This window comes from Panthera tigris, chromosome D1 (assembly GCF_018350195.1).
Source record: "Panthera tigris isolate Pti1 chromosome D1, P.tigris_Pti1_mat1.1, whole genome shotgun sequence".
NCBI classification, from domain to species: Eukaryota; Metazoa; Chordata; class Mammalia; order Carnivora; family Felidae; genus Panthera; species Panthera tigris.
In genome coordinates, this window is record NC_056669.1 from 106,189,155 (window position 1) to 106,209,979 (window position 20,825).

Sequence of the window (20,825 nt, forward strand, 5' to 3'; positions counted from 1 at the left end):
AGCCATCCCAGCACCACCACCACCTCTTGGTATTACCATTCCCCCCTTCATTAGACAAATTAGTATACTTTCTTCTGCCTCTGCCTTAACTATTATAACCTACCCAGAACCTCCTTCCAGCTACCTGTAGGCCTTGCCAAGCCTTTGAGCTGTTTTTAGTGCCTGAGTGATTAGGACAGAGGTGAAGAGAGAGAGAGAATTCTGCCTAATCTTACTAGAGAGACCATGTTTAGATTTCTTTTCCCCTGCCTTCCTGTTCTTCCCGAACACTCAAGATCACTTGAATACTCTCCTTGAGGCTTTAGATTTAAGAGTCTAGATCTAGTCCATTTAGGCCAGCAAAAACCTAGACAGGGACATCAGGGCAAGTGGCTAATGGGGTTTCACACTAGGTGTGCAGGCCCTACAGGATGTGTCACAGCTACAGGGCATTATGTGGCATGCTCAGAAAGAGAGAGGGGCCAAAGGCCAATGACTGGTCACAATTGCAACATACAGTGTAAGAATTTAAAATTGGACATACATCCCAGAATTCTCTAGACCCTTTCCTCATCCATTTTCATTAGACTTCTTGCCATATGACTTATTATGTTTTAAGTAAAACATAGTCTTTTAAAATATTTACTTATTTTGAGAGAGTGTGAGAGGGAGAGAGAATCCCAAGCAGGATCCACGCTGTCCACACAAGAGACTGAGGCAGGGTTCAATTCCACAACTATGAGATCATGACCTGAGCCAAAATCAAGAGTCAGATGCTTAACCAACTGAGCCACCCAGTTGCCCCTAAGTAAAACATAGTCTTTTCATTTCTCTTCCCATCAGAATAGGAAGTTTTGTCTGTTTTTGTTCACTGTTGTATCCACAGTGTTTCAAACAATGCCAAGCAGATAGTAGAAACTAATATTTATTGAACAGATAAATAAAGAAGGGATATGTGACACCTAACTGCTCACTCACTTTCTTGCTCCCTTCATATTAAGTCCCTAACTTCTGCTTTTGAACAAAATACCCTGTTCTATTTTAAGGGCTCCCAACGGAGATCCGCTGAAGTCCATCCTGTCAGGAAGTGACCAGTAAACGCTGACATTACATCTGTCTCAATATAATATCACCAAAGTCAGTGTTAGTTGCATTTGGAACAACAGTACAAATTATAGGTAGATTTTAAGGATTAGTCACAGCTCAGAAAACAACTCCTATAAACGAGAAAAAATGTTTTGTTGTTAGTGTCCTTGTTTCTTCGCCAATAACCAGGGTCATCGAAACAGTAGACATTTAAAATGCTCAATATTGGGGTGCCTGGGTGGCTCAGTCGGTTAAGCATCCGACTTCAGCACAGGTCACCATCTCGTGGTCCATGAGTTCGAGCCCCGCGTCGGGCTCTGGGCTGATGGCTCAGAGCCTGGAGCCTGCTTCCGGTTCTGTGTCTCCCTCTCTCTCTGCCCCTCCCCCATTCATGCTGTGTCTCTCTCTGTCTCAAAAATAAATAAACGTTAAAAAAATAATTAAAAAAAATAAATAAAATGCTCAATATTGATAATACTGATTACAGCCTGCCTTTAGCCATTTCACTTTGAATTGAGTCATGTGGTACGACCAGAGTCTGTGCTTTCCTTGTGGTTTTCCAGAAGCAGGTGACATGTAGATATGTTTGAATGGCTGAGGCCACAGTGTTTGGGGTCAGACCAGCCTGTCTTTGAATTCCAGCTCTGATGCTTACTAGCTGTGCAAACTTGGGGGGAGTTACTAAACCTCTTTGAACTTATTTCATTATCTACTGCCAAATGATTCGAGTTGTTGTGGGTTAAATGCGATGTAAGTGTTGGGCAATTATGACTGATGCCTAGTTGGTGCTCAAATATTGGTAACCGTAGTCATTTGGGAAAAAGCAAAACAAAGTCAGAAATATTCCAGATAACCAAGTGTTTTACGAAGCACACAAGTAACAAAATTGTTTTCTGCAGTGACATCCACTGTGACTCAGGTCCCAAAGCTTTCCAAAAATAGCTTTCCAGAATTGTTATGTGCCAGACATAGGGCTAGGCCGTATTGCTGATATATGAGTAAGACACATTCCTGTCCTCCAGAGACTCACAGTATTGTGGGGTAAATAGCCAAGTAAATAATTATCACTCACTGTGACTGTGCTGGGACCCAATTCAGCCTTTTCTCCTACCGCCTACTCCTAAGATCCGCATTTAAGCAACAGTCTGGGGCCTTGGAAGGGACAGACTGGACTTCTGGCATCTCTGGGTGTCATTTAAATATCTACCTTACTTTGCTCTGTGTATAAAATGAGCTATTGACTTGGTGGCATAGTTTATGAAAAGAAAATAGTCAACCCCAACTGACAGGGTGTCAGAAAGTTGGAGGGGCGCCTGGGTGGCTCAGTCAGTTAAGCGTCCTACTTCAGCTCAGGTCACGATCTCATGGTTCGTGGGTTGGAGCCCCACATCGGGCTCTGTGCCGACAGCTCAGAGCCTGGAGCCTGCTTCGGATTCTGTGTCTCCCTCTCTCTCTCTCTCTCTGCCCCTCCCCTGCTCATGCTCTGTCTCTCTGTCTCTCTCTTTCAAAAATAAATACCATCAAAAAAATTAAAAAGAAAAAGTCAGATATCAGGCCCTCAACGTGGTGGTAACACAGTAAAATCTCAAAACGTATCAGCTGCTTCATCATTGTTATTTCAGCCAACAGCACAGCTATCCGTTTCCTCAAAAAGATACCAGAGGGGTGCCTGGCTGGCTCAGTCAGTTCAAGCCTCACATTGGGCATGGAGCCTACTTAAAAAAAAAAAAAAAAAAAGATACTAGGAAAGACCCTTAGAATTTACTATTAAGGAAAGGAAGCAACAACCTGTGTATAGCATGCTATCATTTATGTTAAAAAGAGTGAATGAGGATGAAGATTTTCTCTCTTCACCTTTGCATTTGCCACAAAAAGCTCCTAACAGTATTTACCTATGTGTGTGTAGAGGAGACTAGTAGCTGGAGAGGGGTTAAGAATAGAAGAAAACTTTATAGTGGGCCTGTTCTTGAATATATATACTCCTATATACATGACATATGAATATATTCAAAGAGGTTTCTTAATTAAAATATATCCTTTTTTTTCCCCCTAAGTCAGGGGGAAAAAAATGGGATAATGAGATGGCCTAGAAGCCGAGGTGGGAAACTAGCTGTGTAAACACCAGTCCTCTAAGGACAGGGCCAAGGAAGAAGAGGCCCAGCTCAGTGCCTCAGCAGGAAAAAATTACTCCAGAAAAAAAAAAAAAAAAATTGCTACACAGAACTGAGAAGTGGCTATGCTCCAGTGAACACTTCAAAAATCCCAACTGAGGGGCGCCTGAGTGGCTCAGTCGGTTAAGCGTCCAACTTCGGCTCAAGTCACCATCTCACGGTTCGCGGGTTCAAGCCCCACGTCGGGCTCTGTGCCGAGAGCCTGGAGCCTGCTTCGGATTGTGTGTCTCCCTCGCTCTCTGCCCCTCCCCTGCTCGCGCTCTGTCTCTCAAAACTAAATAGGCATTGAAAAAACATTTTTTTAATAATCCCATCTGAGCTCATCTCTGTTGGAAAACCTCACTGAATTCACTGGGTCCCCCATATTCCCATTGGCCTTAAGAGGAACCCTCAGTTCCTCAGTGCTGTATTCCTGCCTTTCCACACTCTGGCCCTGACACATCTTTCCCATTTTACCTCCCTCTTGTTTCAATTCAAGCCCTTGGCTCTAGCCAACTGGGCTAACCACACCCTAAAAACCTTTCTAGAGTCACACTGCTGACCCTCTAGCCACCACAGATGGCCGTGTAGTCTATGTGTAGCCCTAAGGCAGCCTGTGGAGGGGAGGGGCAAGAGGGGATCAAATCTAGGCCAAGTTCTGCTAAACAAGCCAGCATTGAAGTGCATCATGGGTTGGGCAGGGAGGAAGGAGTGCTTTCCAGTGATTGGTCTGCCCAGAAGGAGGTCTTACTGTATACTTGCACAAAAGCAGCCGCTTCATTTGCTTCACACCATTCTCTGCTTTTAATGACCTCCTTACCATTCCAAACTCTGACTTTGTTCTTCATAAAACCTCCCAAGCCACTACCAGCTCCATAATGATTCCCTCTCCCTTTAAAAAAAAATTTTTTTTAACGTTTATTTATTTTTGAGACAGAGAGAGACAGAGCATGAACGGGGGAGGGTCAGAGAGAGGGAGACACAGAATCCGAAACAGGCTCCAGGCTCCGGGCTGTCAGCACAGAGCCTGACGCGGGGCTCGAACTCACGGACCACGAGATCATGACCTGAGCCTAAGTTGGCCGCTTAACCGACTGAGCCACCCAGGCGCCCCTATTCCCTCTCCCTTTAAATTCATACGACTGAGTTGCCATCTCATCAGAACACTACAGTTCTGTGTTGTTTAGGGTTGTTTTGGTTGCCATTTAATTTTTATTTTTATGCGAGTATTTTCGAGCCCCAACTAGCTTGTAAGCTCACTGAAGACAGGACAAACATATTTTTTTGATTCCTCCACATTCCCCAGGATGGTGTCATTCTCTCAGCAGGTGATCAGTAAACATTTGTGGAACAAATCATAGATACAAATAACATCTCACGCAAGAGTCAGTCTCAGGGAAGTTTACTGGTACAGCAAGAGGGAGCAGGAAAGAAAAACAGTTTCAGGAATTGGACCTAGCACAAAGGTCTCTTACGGAAGAAATCTTAAGAGTATGAAAGGACCACCAAGACATCCATACCTTTATTTTTAGCTTCTTTTCTCTACTTATAGTTACCATGAAAACGGGTTTCCTTTCCTTTCCTTAAGAGCCTAGCAATGGCTGTCAGGGCTAAGGACCAGCCTCATTCATTTTCTTATCCAGCATCTAATAGCATACATTTTTAAAGTATATGCATTTATCAGAATGGGTAGATAACTGGCTTGGTTATCAGATTGGTTTCCATTTCCCTTTGTCATCTAAAGGACAGATTGCTGCATTATCAACTGATGCTGTAAGTGTCAGAGGAAGATATTTGCCACGTATTATTTTGGGAAATAATCTTCTGTGCCTTTTTTTCCAGAGCATTGCAATGGCCAGTTTTTTTCCTATCTGGGCTTTACCTGACCTTAAAAAGTGCCAAGGGCAGATGTAGTCTACTTCCTGTTCTAGAAGATTTCCAATGGTCAGATCACTCGTCCTTTCTGTTGCTGCCTGGCAAACCACCTCCCCCTTCATGAGGCTGCTGATCTTGCAATTGCCCTTCGGGTCATCGATTGCTGCTTTAGCAATCACAAGGCCTACAGTTTTGATTTTTGCCATTTCCAGTTTACATTCCCCTTTTTAAAAGAATCATGCACATTTCAAGTATTTTGATCTCGTGTATGGAGAAGGCTTTGATTTTCACAATCCAACCAAAGAGGAGACCAGAACAAAACAAAACAAACAAAAACGAACAAAATCCAGTATAAGCTAGATATCTGGTTTCAAATAAATTTTCTACTAAGGACTCCATTTAGGCTATGGATAAAATTCAATTGTATGTATTTTGTGGCATATTCTCAATACCTCATTTTACCATCCCCCCATAGCCGCAGCCAGGATGTTATCTCCGGGCTCTTCTTCTCATTAGCTCAGCTGTTTTTTCTTCAAAATATGTCTTCTTTACTTGATAGCCTATTTGGAGGAAAGGACAACCTTAAGACCCAAGGTGGACCCCTCTTTGGGAACAGAAACAAGGTAAGAATATGAAGCAGGTTCTGTTGGCTGCATTGGAATGTGACTAGAATGAGTAATAGTTTTTCATTCTGTATAGCATCTTGCTCCACCTACCAAATGGGAGACCGTGCCATCTCTGCCTCAGAGATTACGACACATCCAGAAAAATGAATAAAGCACCTTGCACAGTGGGCCTATATCCACATTCCGGTTTTCACTTTTCATTGGCGTCACAGGCAGGAACGCATCAGACAAAAGACATCCGCTCTGGAATTTATGGGAAAGACATTCTCCAGCTAATGGAAGCAAAAGAAACTTCTATTGTTAAAACACACAATCCGGCGACACATTCATATAACCCTGACACATTCACATAAGGAGTTATGAAGAAATACTAACCTGCGGGGGCCCCCTCCCACTTCGGCCGCAGTGGTGGGCGGGGCTTGGCCTTTGGCCACGCCCCTTGCGTCTCGTCCCCGGAGGGGCGCGGCCCACCCCGGCCTCTCGCGCCCGCGCTGGGTGAAGCCAGTTTTGCCCCTCCTTCCCCGCAGGAGCGCGGAGGGACAGTTCTTGCGCTTGCGCCCTGCGTCGCTGGGCGCCTAGACCCGACCGCCGCCCGCCCGGGGCCTTTTGTGCGCCTGCGCGCTCGCGCTCGCCCTCCCGCCCTCTCGCTGCGCTCGGCTGAGTCAGTCAGTCTGTCGGAGTCTGTCCTCGGAGCAGGAGGAGCGAAGGGACTTCCGAGAGCCAGCTGCCCGATTATTTTCTTTCCCCTCCCTCTCTCCCGCCCCACATCTCTCTTCACCCCTCTCCTGCCCTTGCTCGCGCGGCCATGGCGGAGCCGTCGGCGGCCACTCAGTCTCCGTCCATCTCGTCGTCGTCCTCCGGGGCCGAGCCTTCGGCGCCCGGCGGCGGGAGCCCTGGAGCCTGCCCCGCCCTGGGGGCGAAGAGCTGCGGCTCCTCCTGTGCGGGTGAGGCGCCCCGGGGAACCCCGCCCTTGGGGGGGGGGGACATTGGAGTGTCAGGGAAGGCAAAGGACCCTCGCCTACCAGAGGCTTCAGCCCCCGGTTACGAGCGGGTGGAAAATGGGCTAAGGGGGAGGAGAGAGTAAGGTGGTGCAGGCGGTGAGGAAATAACGGGGTGTGAGGCAAACAGGTTGGGGGCGGGGAGATATTCTGGGGAGTGGGCGTTAACGCCGAGGCACAGCAGGTGGGGGAGAAACACCATTTCGGGGGAGCCGTCGGCTGAACCGGGGTGATTTAGTGGAGGATTAGAGAGATTGAGAGGATCGGGGCAGGTTGGTTGCAGGAGAGAGAGCTGGCTAGGGTTTTGAAGAGATGATGGTGCAAAGGTTGCACTGCGGGTTTACCGACAGGTGTTGACATAGTCGGAAATTCGTGGTAGTCTTCCAGAAATATAGAAATATTTTTTGGTTTCCCGTGGGGGAGGATCAGGACGTTTGATGGAAACATGGTAGCCGTTTTCTATGCTCTTTTCCTGCGCCTGTAATTTTTGTTGTGGTTAGACTCCCTAAATGCTCGCTTTTCTGAGGCTCCGAGGTGAGAGGAGGCGTGATGAGAATAGCTCCGGGAAGATTTGGGAGGGAGCCGCTGATGGTCCAAGATGGATCCGGGGCTGCATCTGCAACACAGCCCGCTCTTCACTGGCGCGGCGTGGGGGTGGGGACAAGCAATCAATTGCTTATATTCTAGAAGATAATAGAGTCATGCCAAGCCATCAACACATTTTGATTTCATGCTCTCTCTGGGCCATTATTGATCGCAGTGTAACAAAGGGGAGTGTTTAGCGCAGAAAGGGGGGAGGGGGAGAAAAATTAGACAAAGCAGGAGCTGGTTGAACCCCCTTCTTCTGTCTCTCTGTGAAAGACTAGGAGGCAAGCTGCAGGCCGCTTTTAGTTTCCATTGTATACGCGTTTGCCTGCTGGTGGGAGCTGGCTGGCAAGCTCCCCTCGTGCAGAGATCTGCAGTGCAGATGCCTTCTTGAGGGCAAAAAAAAAAAATGCACCATGAGCAGGTGGTGGTTCTTTGAGGAACTCAGTCTTTGGAAAAAAAGAAAAAAGAAAAACCTTTTCGTCAAAGGAAGGGGGCCATAACCCGGGGAAAGTACAGACAATTTTGCTCTGCATTTAGTTACCTTAAAGGATTTTGAGCGGGTTTAAAATACTCCGTTGTCTCCATTGCCAGAATCTCGGGTTGATTGTTCTAAAGAACGTGGGATTTCTGATCTTGGCTTTAAATATTCTCTAGATGTTCTGTTTTGTTTAATCTCTACACCCAAAGTGGGGCTCGAACTCACGACCCCAAGATCAAGAGTTGGATGCTCCACCAACTGAGCCAGGCAGGTGCCCCTTTTCTCTAGTTTTTTGAACACTGGATTTCCACATAAGAGCTTTGGACCCTGTTGGATTTTCCAGTGCGGTTATGGCCATTTTGATAGAAACAATATCAGAGGAAGCTTCTGCAAGGTCAAGATTAGCTGTCCAGATAAAGGAATGAGGCAGCAAATTTAGAACCCTTGTTCCCTTTAAACGGCCAGCGTTTCTCCTCCAAATTTTTGTGTTCTGGGCAAAGGTCCAGATGAACAACAGCTTCCCTATAACTTAGCAACTTGGTGTTTTGGATTTAATCGCTTGTCATTGCTTACTGTTTGGTTGTTGGCCCTTTTGTATAGACCTTTTGATTCTTCGTGATTTTGAATTCTTGATTCACCTGCAAAATAGATAGATACTGTCTTACTTAAGTTCTCATTTGTTGTAGATGGGTATTAATATTATCTAAAAAGCATTAATACAGTTTTGGTGGGCCTCATTGGTCGGGTCACTACTTGAAAAGTTGAGCTTAAGATACTGTAATGTGTGCTTTAAATTCCACTGGAGAAGCTCTTCCCCCTTGTAGAATGTTTTCTCCATATCTCAAAGGAAATGTCCTAGGCTTCTGCACTACGAAAATAAGGTGAAGTTTGTTATTACACAATTTAACCTATTTAAAATGGACATTTAAAAATCCACCTCGATTGTTTAAAAAGTCTACAAGTGTTGATTGATGTCAGCCTTCAGCTTTCACATTCTTTCACCAAGCTCCTCTTGGTTTAAGAGACTTTCAAAATGTGGAAAGGGTGGTCGCTTGGTGTCCTGCAGGAAAAAGTTTTGTCTCAACTGACCTGTCTAGTAACAGCTTTTAGAAATATTAGTTACTACCTAAAGGTAGAGAATGAGTGATGACACTCTCTGATCTAGTGCCCAGGTGCTAGTGCAGCCAGCAGAGTATGCTGGGAGAAGGTGGTCAAGGGCCAGAATTGGCATCCCGATTTTCTGCCTTTGAAGAAAATCAAAGACCTCAAAGGCAGAAGTTTGAGGTCAAGGTAAAAGAGACTTAAATATTTAGTGTTTTTTCAGAAGGGGGATTGCCTTTATTAGACACCAAGTATAGATACTGTGTCTGAACTTTGAAGGTTTACTGTCTTTTTAAAGCGTTTAATAGTGTTTAAAATCCTACAACTTGACAGAGACTGACCTTTACTATTGCTCTGAATATCATGATGCCAGAATAAAGCTACATTTCTTGTATCTGTTCATGGAAATTACCTCAAAGCAAAAACAGCTTGGACAGTTAAAAAAAAAGTTTTTGCTTTAAATCCTTCTTTTCTCACTCGTGAAGCTTAGTTGTCCTGTGTACTTTTTATGGCATCACTTTCACAGTTTATTCTATTATGTCAATCAAATATAAGTATGTAATTTGTATTTTCCATCTTAACCCTTAGGAAGGAATCTACCTGTTTAACACTGACATTAACTGTATTATATTCATGTCACATTATCAGTGGTAGTATGACGTGGTGATAAACATACAGATTTGAGCTCCAAAGGCATATAGATTTCAAGCCTGATTCTGTCTTTTAATGGTTGTAATGACCTTGTGCATATCCTGAGCCTCAGCAATATGACCTAGGCAAATTTGCTTTGTACCCTTAAATCCTCACTTTCACTGAATAAGAGTACCTAATATTTGATACATTTATTTGCAGGTTACAAACTGCGCATAGATAAAAAATATCAGTTGAATTTCAAGTGAGAAATCATAATCTTCCTCACAATGAAGGAAGATCTTATACCCCTTTCCTCTTTATAAAAGTGGGTGTTGCAGCTTTTGACCCTTCACATTAATGTCTTCTAAGCTACCAGCCCTTTCACTCAGCCAGTCTGTTAAAAGGAAGGTGAGGGGCAGCCAAGGTGTTTTGTAGATAGCTTGGCATAATGACATCAGTATGCTTAAGTATTGGGGCGCCTGGCTGGCTCATTCAGAAGAGCATGCGACTCTTGAGCCCTACGTGAAGTGTAGAGATTACTTAAATAAAGCTTGAAAATATATGCTTAAGTATTTTCTGCAGCATTCTGACCATAAGTGTGTTATAATACACTGTCCGTGAAAGCAAGAAAGAGTACAGGAGACAGCAAGAATGGTCATGTCAGTATGGTTTACATTTGCCTATTGACTTGGATGGTTTTTATTCCCCAGAAATAAAATGTTTCTTTTAATACTGTTTTCTTTTAGAGTCACATTCACAAATAATTTAACCACTCTAATCTAGTCTCTCATGTGTGACAAGCATACCTTAACCCTAAATTGAAATTTCTAGATGATTGTTTATGAAATTGCTGGTAAGTACATCAGTGTTTTTAAATTTTTATAATTTGAGATGGCCTAAAAACAAAATAAGATGAATACTATTGCTTTTATTGTATTTTGTGGTAAGGAAATTATATACTTATCCTGATCTAGGACTCACTGGTTTATTTTATTTTATTTGGGGGGAGGGGCTCACTTACCTCTTTAATCCTGTGTGTGTTTCAAGCACTTGTAAATGAAGTTTAGTAGTGAGGGAGTTGGTGACATGTCATTGAAGTTTAGGGAGAGTTAAGGTTTCCAGTTTTTTTGAGGCTGTTCTATAGAAAAGCACTTCCCTTTAGCAGTAATCCTAGAACTTAACCGTTTTTGTAATTCCAAGTGGAATTATAAAAGGCTCCAAATAAATGAATAATTACACATATTTGTTGTATGTACTTAATAGTTTATGTTCAGCTTTACTGTTAATGATGAATTTTATAACTGCCTCCAAAACTTTATAGGCTTGTGAAAAATATATTAATTTAATAGTAAAGCTTTTTAGATAAAAATTATCAAGTTGATATTATGTTTATGTAATTATCTTATTCAGAAGCTGCCCAGGAAACTGACTTGACTTTTTACTCAGTTCCTTTATTACAGCTGTTAATTCTAGAATTATTTTTGGTCATTGAGTATGCTACAGATGTTTTGAAAAATTGTATATGCCACGTAAGTTTAGCTATAATCAGTATTGCTTGTGATTGCGTCATTGAAGTCTTTTACTGCATTCTTGTGACTTATGTAAGACATTTTTACTCTGTGGTAGTGCAGTTTCAGAGAGAATCCCTTTAAATACTGTATCTGATTGGTGCTTGTTTTATTAGGAAAGGGTGTGTCAGAAGGTAGCCTTCTCTTAGGATTTTCTTTTTTAATTTCGAAGAAACATACCTATTTTCTCCAATCAGCTGTTTTATTTCTCCCTGTAAGCATATCATCATAACCTAACCAGGAGAGGCGGTTGGAGCTTTCTGACATGTTCCTCATTGGCACCTTGCCCTTAAGGATATTGAAGGGTATCCTGGAAAACTTTTTTAGCAAAACTGATACAGATGCCCTTTTGTCCTTTTATCTGAAAGCATTTCAGCAACGCAGTGTCTTTTACATAGGAGATAGAAATATTTGATTTTTATATCTTATCTTTGTGTATTGCTTTGTAGTGTAGGTTGTGCCCGTACATTAACAAATGTTTGAGCATATAGTAAAGCTCTTTGGCAGATAGGCAGGTAAAACAGATATCTACATCTCTGGAAGCTATATTCAATAAGAGAAAGACTTGTGTTATGTCTATCTATGACATAGATAGTGATATAAGCGTCATTTTACAGATGAGGAATCAGGCTTAGGGAGATTAAGTGACATGCCTAAACGTTTGTTGCTGTAAAGTTGAGGGTAGAATAAACTAAGGGATTGAGGGTCCAATTCAGTTCTCTTTTGAATACACATACTGCCTCTCTTTAAAATTTGAAACAACCTGTGATAAAAATCTTTTCAGTCACCCTCTTCACTTCAGTTATTGGTTGAACTTAAAAAGTTTAATTTCTGACTGTATGTTAAACTAACAAATTTAAATAAATAAATTTTTAAGAAATTTAATTTTTGATCCCATGCTTCCTAAGCCATGTGCCGTATTGCTCTGCTTTTCTATAGAAACTAATGTTGGGCTCACTAGTTGTTTTCCACATTTTAAATCCAATAGCCACTTCTTAGTCCTCATCTTAAATGCCCTATCAGCAGCTTCTGGTAAAATCGATCACTTGCTTCCTCTTTGAAATAATACTTTTCTTTTTGTCTTCCACGACACCACATGCTCTATCACTGGCTGCTCCTCCTTTGTGTCTTTTGCTAGTTCTTCTCCTCCTTCACCTCTCCTTTTTTTTTTTTTTTTTTTTTTTTGAGATACAATTCACATAACATAAAAAGCACCATATTAAAATGTGTATATATATATATATATATATATATATGTATGTATATATACATATATATATATATATATATATACACACCCAAGATTATGCGACTATCACCACTGTCTAGTTCCAGAACATTTTCATCACCCCCAAAAGAAACCCTGTACCTGTAGCAGTCACTCTCCATTCCTCCCTTCATTCCTTGGCAACCACTAATCTTTCCGACTCTGTGGATTTCCTTATTATTGGGATTTCATATTGCTAATTCTTTTTTTGTCTCCCCAACGTCTAAAATTTAGAGTGTTCCAGGACTTTCTTCTCAGAACTTTTCTCTGTGCTCTGGTCTCATTTATGAGAGCCATCTTGTGGTTTGAAATACCATCTATAAATTGGTGACTTCCAAATCTTTATCTTCAGTCTTCATGTCTATGGGCGTCTCATACTTAACCGTGTCTAAACTTGAACTCCTGATCTTTTATAAGTCTGTTCTTCTCACAGTCTTGTGCATCTCAGTAAACAGTCATTCTGTCCATATTTTGCCCAAATCAAGAAGCTTGAAGTCATCCTTGACTCCTTCCTTCATATGACATCAGCAAATCCTATTGATTCTATGCTCAGAACACATCCAGCGTCTAACCATTTTTCTCGACCTCCGTTGTTACCCTGGCCCAGGCTGCTATCATAGCTCCGCTGGATTATTGCCTTTGCCTCCTAACTGGTCTTTATACTTTATCCCTTGCCTCTTTTCAGTCTGTATTCCATACAACAGATGGTGTAAGCCTGTGAAAAACGTAAGTCGGATCATGTCACTCATGGGCAAATGCTCCAGTAGCTTCTGATCACACTCAAGAGTCAATGCCGGTCTCACCCTCCCCCTTGCTCACCCAGCTTCAGCCACAGTGGCTTCCTTACTGTTCACACCAGGAACACTCCTCTACCTCAGAGTGTTATTCGCTGTTCACTCTGCCTAGGATGCTCTGCCCCCATATATCTTCACAGCTTTTCACTCCCTCACTTTCTTTAGGTCTTTGACCACCTTATCTAAATCGAACAAGAAAAAACACCTTATAGGGCTCCACTGCTTTATATTTCTTACCATCTGTCATATCTGTCACAATCTTACTATATTTATATAGTATATGATCTGACTTACTTTGTTTATTGTCTGTCTTCCACACTAGATGCGAGTTCCATCAGAGTAAAGATTTTTGCTGTTTTATTCACTGCCTTTTTTTTTAAAATTATTTATTTATTTAATTTTTTGAGAGAAAGAGAGGAGGGAGGGGCAGAGGGAGAGAGAGAATCCCAAGCAGGCTCTGCGCTGTCAGCACAGTGCCTGATGCAGGGCTCAATCTCACGAACCATGAGATCATGACCTGAGCCAAAATCAAGAGTCAGATGCTTAACCGACTGAGCCACCCAGGCGCCTCTTCACTGCTCTATTTCTTTTTTTTTTTTTTTAACGTTTATTTATTTTTGAGACAGAGAGAGAGCATGAATGGGGGGAGGGTCAGAGAGAGAGGGAGATGCAGAATCCGAAGCGGGCTCCAGGCTCCAAGCTGTTAGCCCAGAGCCTGACACGGGGCTCGAACTCACAGACCATGAGATCATGACCTGAGCTGAAGTCGGACGCTTAACTGACTGAGCCACCCAGGTGCCCCATTCACTGCTCTATTTCTAATATCTGAGCAGGACCTGGTGCAAAGCAGGCCCTCAGATATTTTTGGATGAGCAACTAATCATTTTTGTTAAGCAACTAAAACTAGTCCTTGGTTTATAATAGGTGTTTAATAAATATTTATGAAATGAATGGTTGGAGACATTTTATTCCCAGAAAAACAGGCATATAAACAAAGTAGTGCATAAGCTTTCACGGAGTTCATGAACTGCTATGAAATTGTTCATAAACCACAGATGAAGAATGTTTGGTTTTTGAAAATCAAATTAGGAGTTTTGCAAAAAACTTATTCCTGTGGAAATTGATACATTGACATAGGTGCTAAGAAGAGGGTTTTTATGTAAGCCCATAAAACTGTATCTGTAATAAATATATCTTGTGTTTAAGATTGGCTTCTTTACGTCTGGACTTGAGGTATTTTTCACTAATGGTTTTAATCCAGAAAAGTCTCTGTTTTGTAACCATCTGAATGCCACATTTTGGTGTGTTAGACTCCATTTCGAATAAGGACTCAGTGGTAGGCTAGTCTGATGTGTCAGGATTTTTAAATATGTTAAAATAAGTCTAATTTCCATCTCATTCCTAAAAAAAATATGAGATTTTGATTCACTACATTGATCTTGAATACTATTTGGAGAAGGGTAAGACATTTCTAAAAGTAAATGTAGTGCTGTTTTAGAAATTGGGTCATTAAAATATTTGTAGCCAATTTCCTATTAACACAGTCCATTTAGTTTCTGTTAGACTTTCTAATTATGTTTCTTTTGCGACAAGAGTTCTGATTGTTCTTCTCTTGGATTATATATACATTTCTTCCATAAATGTACAAAGGAACCCAACTCTTTCAGTGTTCTAATAAAAGACTTAAAGTAGGAAGTGGGTAGTGACTTGGCTTCCAGAGAGTAGAGTATGGAATGATGGGGGAGAAGTACTACCTGGAGAAACCTGGCAAACTCCCTCAGCCAAGGGATCAAGGTTAACATCTTCAGTGATAAGTCATATTGAGATAGTATATACCCTTGATATGTTAGAAGGAGGGCCCTTCACCTAAGCTGTAGTCTTCCCCAAAACTCCAGTCTAACCATGAGAAGAACATCTAAACATGAGACAAACCCAAATTGAGGGACATTCTGTAAAGTATCTGACAAATGCTCCCTCAAAACTGTCAAGACCATCAAAAGCAAGGAAAGTCTTAGAAATTGTCATAGTCTGAAAGAGACTAAGGAGACTTGATGACAAAATGTGATATGGTATCCTGGATGGGATTTTGGAACAGAAAAAGGGCTTTAGGGAAAAATTAATGAAATGTATCAGTGTTCATTAATTGTAACAAATGTACCACCATATTAACATAACTTGTTAACAATGGGAGAAAGTGAGTGCTGGATATAAAGCAATACTCTACTACCTTTGGGCCTTTTCTGTAAATCTAAAATTATTCTAAAATTCAAAGTTTGTTTTAAAGAAACCCTTAATCATGAAATCAGACTTGCTTTGGGGAGGCAAGGAGGCCCACTTTCACTACTTCTCTTCAGTGATACAGTAATAGAAAAAATATAAGGGAAAAATGGAATAAATTTTGGGGAAAAAATTGGTCTGTTTATCCCTGGAATTCTGATAGGAGAGGGCATTAGTTGGCTTAGTTTAGCATTTCTACTGAAATGATATGAGTTATCATCAGGAATTGTGGTCACGAGAAAGAATAGAAACCCTTTTCGAGGAGCCTACCTTTATAGGCGAACAGGAAAACTAAGTAATGAAAAGAATATTTAATTTTAACGTTAGAGAGAAAGATGTTTGAAAGAGCTGATGGATTTCTAATTTTCATTATATGAGTTTTAGATAAAGTTTCAAATACTACTTTTCCTTATGTATTGAAAGATGCCTTAATAACCGAACCTTGTTTCTCTGTGTAAAAATATAGTTTGTATTCTGCTGGTGTTGAAGGACAGCTGTCCCTAAAATAAATAATTTGTTGGAATAATATTTTAATGGGGGTTAGAAAATTCAAACAGTGAGATTTATTTGGTTTATTTTCCCTCAATAATAAATCAAAACTGAAGTCTCATGTACAGTCCAAAGCACCTCTCTTCCTATTCCCTCTGCCCCCAACAATATCTGGCACAGGCTTGACACAAATTTGAAAACCTACTCTAGTGTGCCCTTTTGCTCTCTTTGCACCTGTTTTTCCACTTCTCACCCACTCAGTATGCTGCTAGGGAGAGAAGGGTTAAAAGGTAGGGGACAAGATCTTATTTTACTGGTCTGATGAAGTTTTAAAACATAAACTTGACTAGTAAATTTTTAGGTAACTAGCATATAAGATAGGTAATCTGACTGGTGGATAGAATTATATAAAAAAAGAAAGGCACAGACTTCCAGGAAAAGTGTGGATTTGAATACTGATTCTTGACACAAGCTTCAGGTTTTCTTTTTTTTTTTTTTTTAAATCATAAGTGAGGTTTGTAACAATTGCATTTAATATGTATAGAAGTATTTAGTTCAGTGTCTATCAGCATTCAGGACTCAGTAAATGGAACAACCTGTTTTCAAAGTGGCATGATTTGTTTGTGTGTGTGTGTGTGTGTGTGTGTGTGTGTGTGTGTGTGTGTGTGTGTGGTAGTTTTGACAGTTGCAGATTAAAGTCTTACGAGGATTAAAAATCTAGTGGTGTGAAGACTAAAAAGATTAGTCACTAAAATTTTATTGGAAGACCTGTTAGAGATCCCATTTGAGGTGTCCTTTTTCTCCTCTAAGGTTGCTTACCTGTTCCTTGTAAGGAGAGAGCAATTAGAAATTAGAAATTTAGAATTCTTGAAAAATGTATGTCTATAACAAAATTCAAGAAAAAAAATACAAAGAAAATTAAAAACCAGTGAGTAGTACCATCCAGCTAACATTTTCATGTGTATCTTTTCATATATGTATGAATATATGTATATATATGAATACAATTTCATATATATAAGAATTTGTATGTTAAAATTTTCCATTAGGAGGGAATGTTAGGTAGAGGTAGATAGGCAAGTTCACAGGATCTTTTTTGGCAAATTGTTACTGGTTATCTGTGTTTTGTATCAGAGTAGATGTTATGCATAAGAATTTGTGTGTTAAAATTTTCCATAGGAGGGGGTGTTAGGTGGAGGTGGATGGGCAAATTCATAGGATCATTTTTGGCATTGGGCTTTTTCAGCATTTGGTTTTTGCTTATTCAAATTTAAACTCATCATCTGGTGGAGATTTAATGTTGAAGGTAAATGCATATAGGGATGAACCCATCTGGAAACATTAAAGGAACCTATAGAAATGCTTGCTTTAAAAAGACGAGAGATGGGGTTCCTGGCTGGCTCAGTCGGAGGAGTGTACAACTCTTGATCTCAGGGTTGTGAGTTTGAGCCCCGCGTTGGGAGTAGAGATTACTAAAAAAAATAAATAACGGAAAACAGTTTTTCATTTGTAGTGGCAAATGTGGTGCTTTATCTTAAGATGATTAAAAAGCAATGAATTTTAAAAGTCTGGTCTTGAGTTACTGAATTACTGCTACTTGTCCACTAAACTGTCTTGGTGTTATGTTCTCCATATTTGTTGACTAAGTGCTTACAATATAGCTATAGCCCAGTCCTTTAAAGCAATCTCCCCCATTTTAAGTATATTTCTAATGTTTGTAAAAACATGTTTATAATTGCAAGGAAAAAAGGAGGTAACAAGTAAAGGCCAGTATATTTAGGGGCATTTGGGGGGAGGTTGCTTTTCCCATGCTATTTTTATTAATTTTTTTTCTATATTTACTGAAAAGATAATTTATATGCTTTGGTTTTTTGTTTTTTGTTTTTTTTTTAAAGGGCCAAATGTTGTAGTTAGAAGCAAATCTCCCCCACCTCAAACCTTAAAGTCCCTTTTGCTAGTCCCCTTTGTTGCCAGTTAACAAACGGGGGCATATGTATATACCTCTGCCCTTTGCTTTTTCATCAACTATATCAACATACATAGCTGTGCCTTTATTCTTTTTCATAGCAGCAAGTATTCCATTGTTTGGATGTAACTAGTTTCCTGTTGGTGGTCATTTTGATTATTCCTAATATTTATGACCACTGCTTTTATAAATATTCTTATAAACATGTTTTTATACTCTGTGACAATATTTTATGTTATATTCCTAGAAGTATAACTGGCCAAATTCAAAAGAATATTGATGGTTGGTGGGGATAGTACATGCATTTAAAATTCTGATAAATGTTGCCAAATTTAGAGGAGTATAATTTTAGAAGGTGGAAGGTTTCTCATGTAGTCCTATTTGCCTAGTGGATTATTTGTGATTTTTTTAACGTAATCAGGGTCCACTTTGCATATTTGCCAAGTATATGACTTTAAATGCTCATGTTAGTGACTAACTCTTCAAATGCAGTTGAAAATAGTTAAAAGGAAATATCAATTAGTACTAAGATTCTTATTTTTTTCTTTCCCAAAAAGACTTGCAGGGGAGTATCATCTTTCTTGAGGTTATATTTGTTTTAAAATGCTAGGGGTTCCTCTTTTCGTTCTCTGAGGGTGAGAATATTTGATCCAAAAAATTAAATTAACTTTTAGAAATGCATCTTGAAAATGAAATAAGGTTTTGCTGCCAGGTGAGTGAAAACAGTAAATGGAAGTAAAGATTTGAGTTTTCCCATCTTGCTCAAACCCAATGAAATTATGATGCTTGGCCAAAAAAAAAAAAAGGAGAGTTGAAGTTAAAATTCCTGTGTGAGGTTGTCAAATTCTCACGCTGTATATTTTCTTTCAGATTCCTTTGTTTCTTCCTCTTCCTCTCAGCCTGTATCTCTATTTTCGACCTCACAAGGCAAGTCTGTCATTTTTTTGTGTGCATTTATAAAAGAAAAATGTTGAGAAAGAGGCTGTAACTGGGGATATGAGGCACAAGTTTTCTATTGCTCCCAAATCCCTTGAAATAAAATCTGTAAACCAATTCTTCATATTTAGCAGTTTGCATTGGATTTCCTATAAAGGTTAATAGAATAAGGCTAGGTAGGTGGACTCTTTTAACAGAGCAAAAGCTTTAGGTATAGTTTTGAGCATTTCTTAAAGGTTATAAACTCAGCCACAGAATTTAGAGCAGACAGAATTGTGGCTCAGAAAACAACTCACTCAGGATGCATTTAACTTACTGATTTGCAGTTATGTAACTGGTTTAGAGAGGTAGTAGATTTGGAAAGAGTATAAAAGTGTGCTTCTGCTGAACTGCTAATCCATTAACCTAGCTAGAGTACTTTAGTGTGAATTTATCTGAGATTTGTCCCAAGAGCTAGGCTCGTACCAAATTGCTTAGGGACATTGAACAAGTCAGTTGACTTTTTGAAAAGCAAGGCTTGTTTTCCTAGGGATTGTGGGGTTGCTTGTTTGTTTAATTTCCCAGCCAGTGAAGAAGGGGATTGGAGTGTGATAGCTGTATGTGGGGGTAGCACTACCAAGAATCTGCAAGGGAGAGCACATTTGCACTGATAATAAAGTACAGTTTCATTTCTGTGGTTGTACTTGACCTAAAATATAGGTCAATGGAAAACCCTTATTTTAAAAAAAGGTAATTAAACTCACTAGATAGGTCTGAGAAGCCCTGTGCAAACAGATTATTGTCCCCGCTGGAATTGTCCCATCTGTAGATGCAAAGTGTGAATGCTGGTTTGGTAGGAAGACTTTGACCTTATAAGAATAAAAATATAATGGGTTAAAGTGAACAAGTATATTTTTTCAGGGGTTTAATCTGCTTCTTAGAAAGCATGGTAGATAATTTATTGCTTTTAATTCAGACTGATAATATTAGATTTCCCCAGCCCCTTTGTAATGTGTCTCATTGTGTGAATTTGGGTATCTTGGGGTCAAATCATGACCTCTAAAATTAAGCATTTATATGGCCGCCTGGGTGGCTCAGTCGGTTGAGCGTCCGACTTTAGCTCAGGTCATGATCTCACAGCTTGTGAGTTCGAGCCCCGCATCAGGTTCTGTGCTGACAGCTCAGAGCCTGGAGCCTGCTTCAGATTCTGTGCCTCCCTCTCTCTCTGCCCCAACCCACTCACATTATGTCTCTGTTTCTTTCAAAAATAAATAAACATTAAACAAAATTTTTTTAATTAAGCATTTATATTAAAAGATAGATATTTTGTGAATACTAGAAAATAACTGAAATCTACAAAGAGACTCAACATCTGGAGCCCAACCAAATGATATTTTTAATTTTTTTTCTTTATGAGAAATTTAATAATTTAGGCAAGTAGGTGTTACATGTATTCTACTCTGGAAGATAAACTGGTAAAAATATCATAGTGTAAATGGAACATATCATTACATTCTCTCTGTTGTAAATATTTGAGATCTTTTAAAATAAATTCTTCATGCTTATAACTTTTTGTCACTTTTTTCAAAAAGGGGTAATTGATATCCTGATATCGTAAATAGTGTAACAGTGTAAGCCAAGCACAACATCCCTAATGTATGGAATGTTGACAAGATAAGTGTCATAGCTTCAAAAATTATTTTAGGTCCTGTTAGGAAAAATACACATACATTCAAGTAGAATGGAGGTAAATAAAGGATTTTGTTAATTAAAAACTAAGGTTTAAGTAGACTTCAGTGGCATAGTGAGTTTGTAAAAGAAAATAGATTTGCCATTTTTCCTTCTTGCTTATAGCTATTTTGACCAGTGCAGATTTAGGATAATGTTATTGTTAAAAAGGGTATCATAAAGTGGCAGTTTTGGGTTTTTTTTTTTAAGCTTATTTACTTATTTTGAAGGGGGTGGGGAGTAGCAGAGAGAGAATCCCAAGCAGACTTGTGCTGTCAGCACAGAGCCCAACACAGAGCTTGATCCC

The 20,825-nt window shown here is 40.0% G+C and overlaps 2 protein-coding genes across 5 annotated transcripts in view; one reads left to right on the forward strand and one right to left on the reverse strand.

The window, feature by feature from the left end:
* Positions 1-6,194, reverse strand: part of ATL3 (atlastin GTPase 3) — a 55,835-nt gene extending 49,641 nt beyond the window's left edge. The window contains exons 1-3 of one of the 3 annotated variants that reach the window (XM_042958143.1): positions 6,092-6,194; positions 5,873-5,988; positions 5,543-5,650 (exon numbers count right to left, since the gene is read on the reverse strand). The gene's annotated coding sequence lies outside the window, so the exon portion shown is untranslated. Of the gene's footprint in view, positions 1-5,542; positions 5,651-5,806; positions 6,029-6,091 lie in introns of those variants that run through there. The other 2 variants (XM_042958141.1, XM_042958142.1) reach the window with 2 other exon arrangements.
* Positions 6,195-6,382: 188 nt separating this feature from the next.
* The window catches only part of RTN3 (reticulon 3), a 59,144-nt gene continuing 44,701 nt past the window's right edge, over positions 6,383-20,825 (forward strand). Inside the window, exon 1 of one of the 2 annotated variants that reach the window (XM_042958148.1) lies at positions 6,383-6,660. In XM_042958148.1, coding sequence (XP_042814082.1) covers positions 6,522-6,660 — 139 coding nt within the window. In that variant the 5' untranslated portion in view covers positions 6,383-6,521. The remainder of the gene's footprint in view (positions 6,661-20,825) is intronic. The other variant, XM_042958149.1, reaches the window with a different exon arrangement.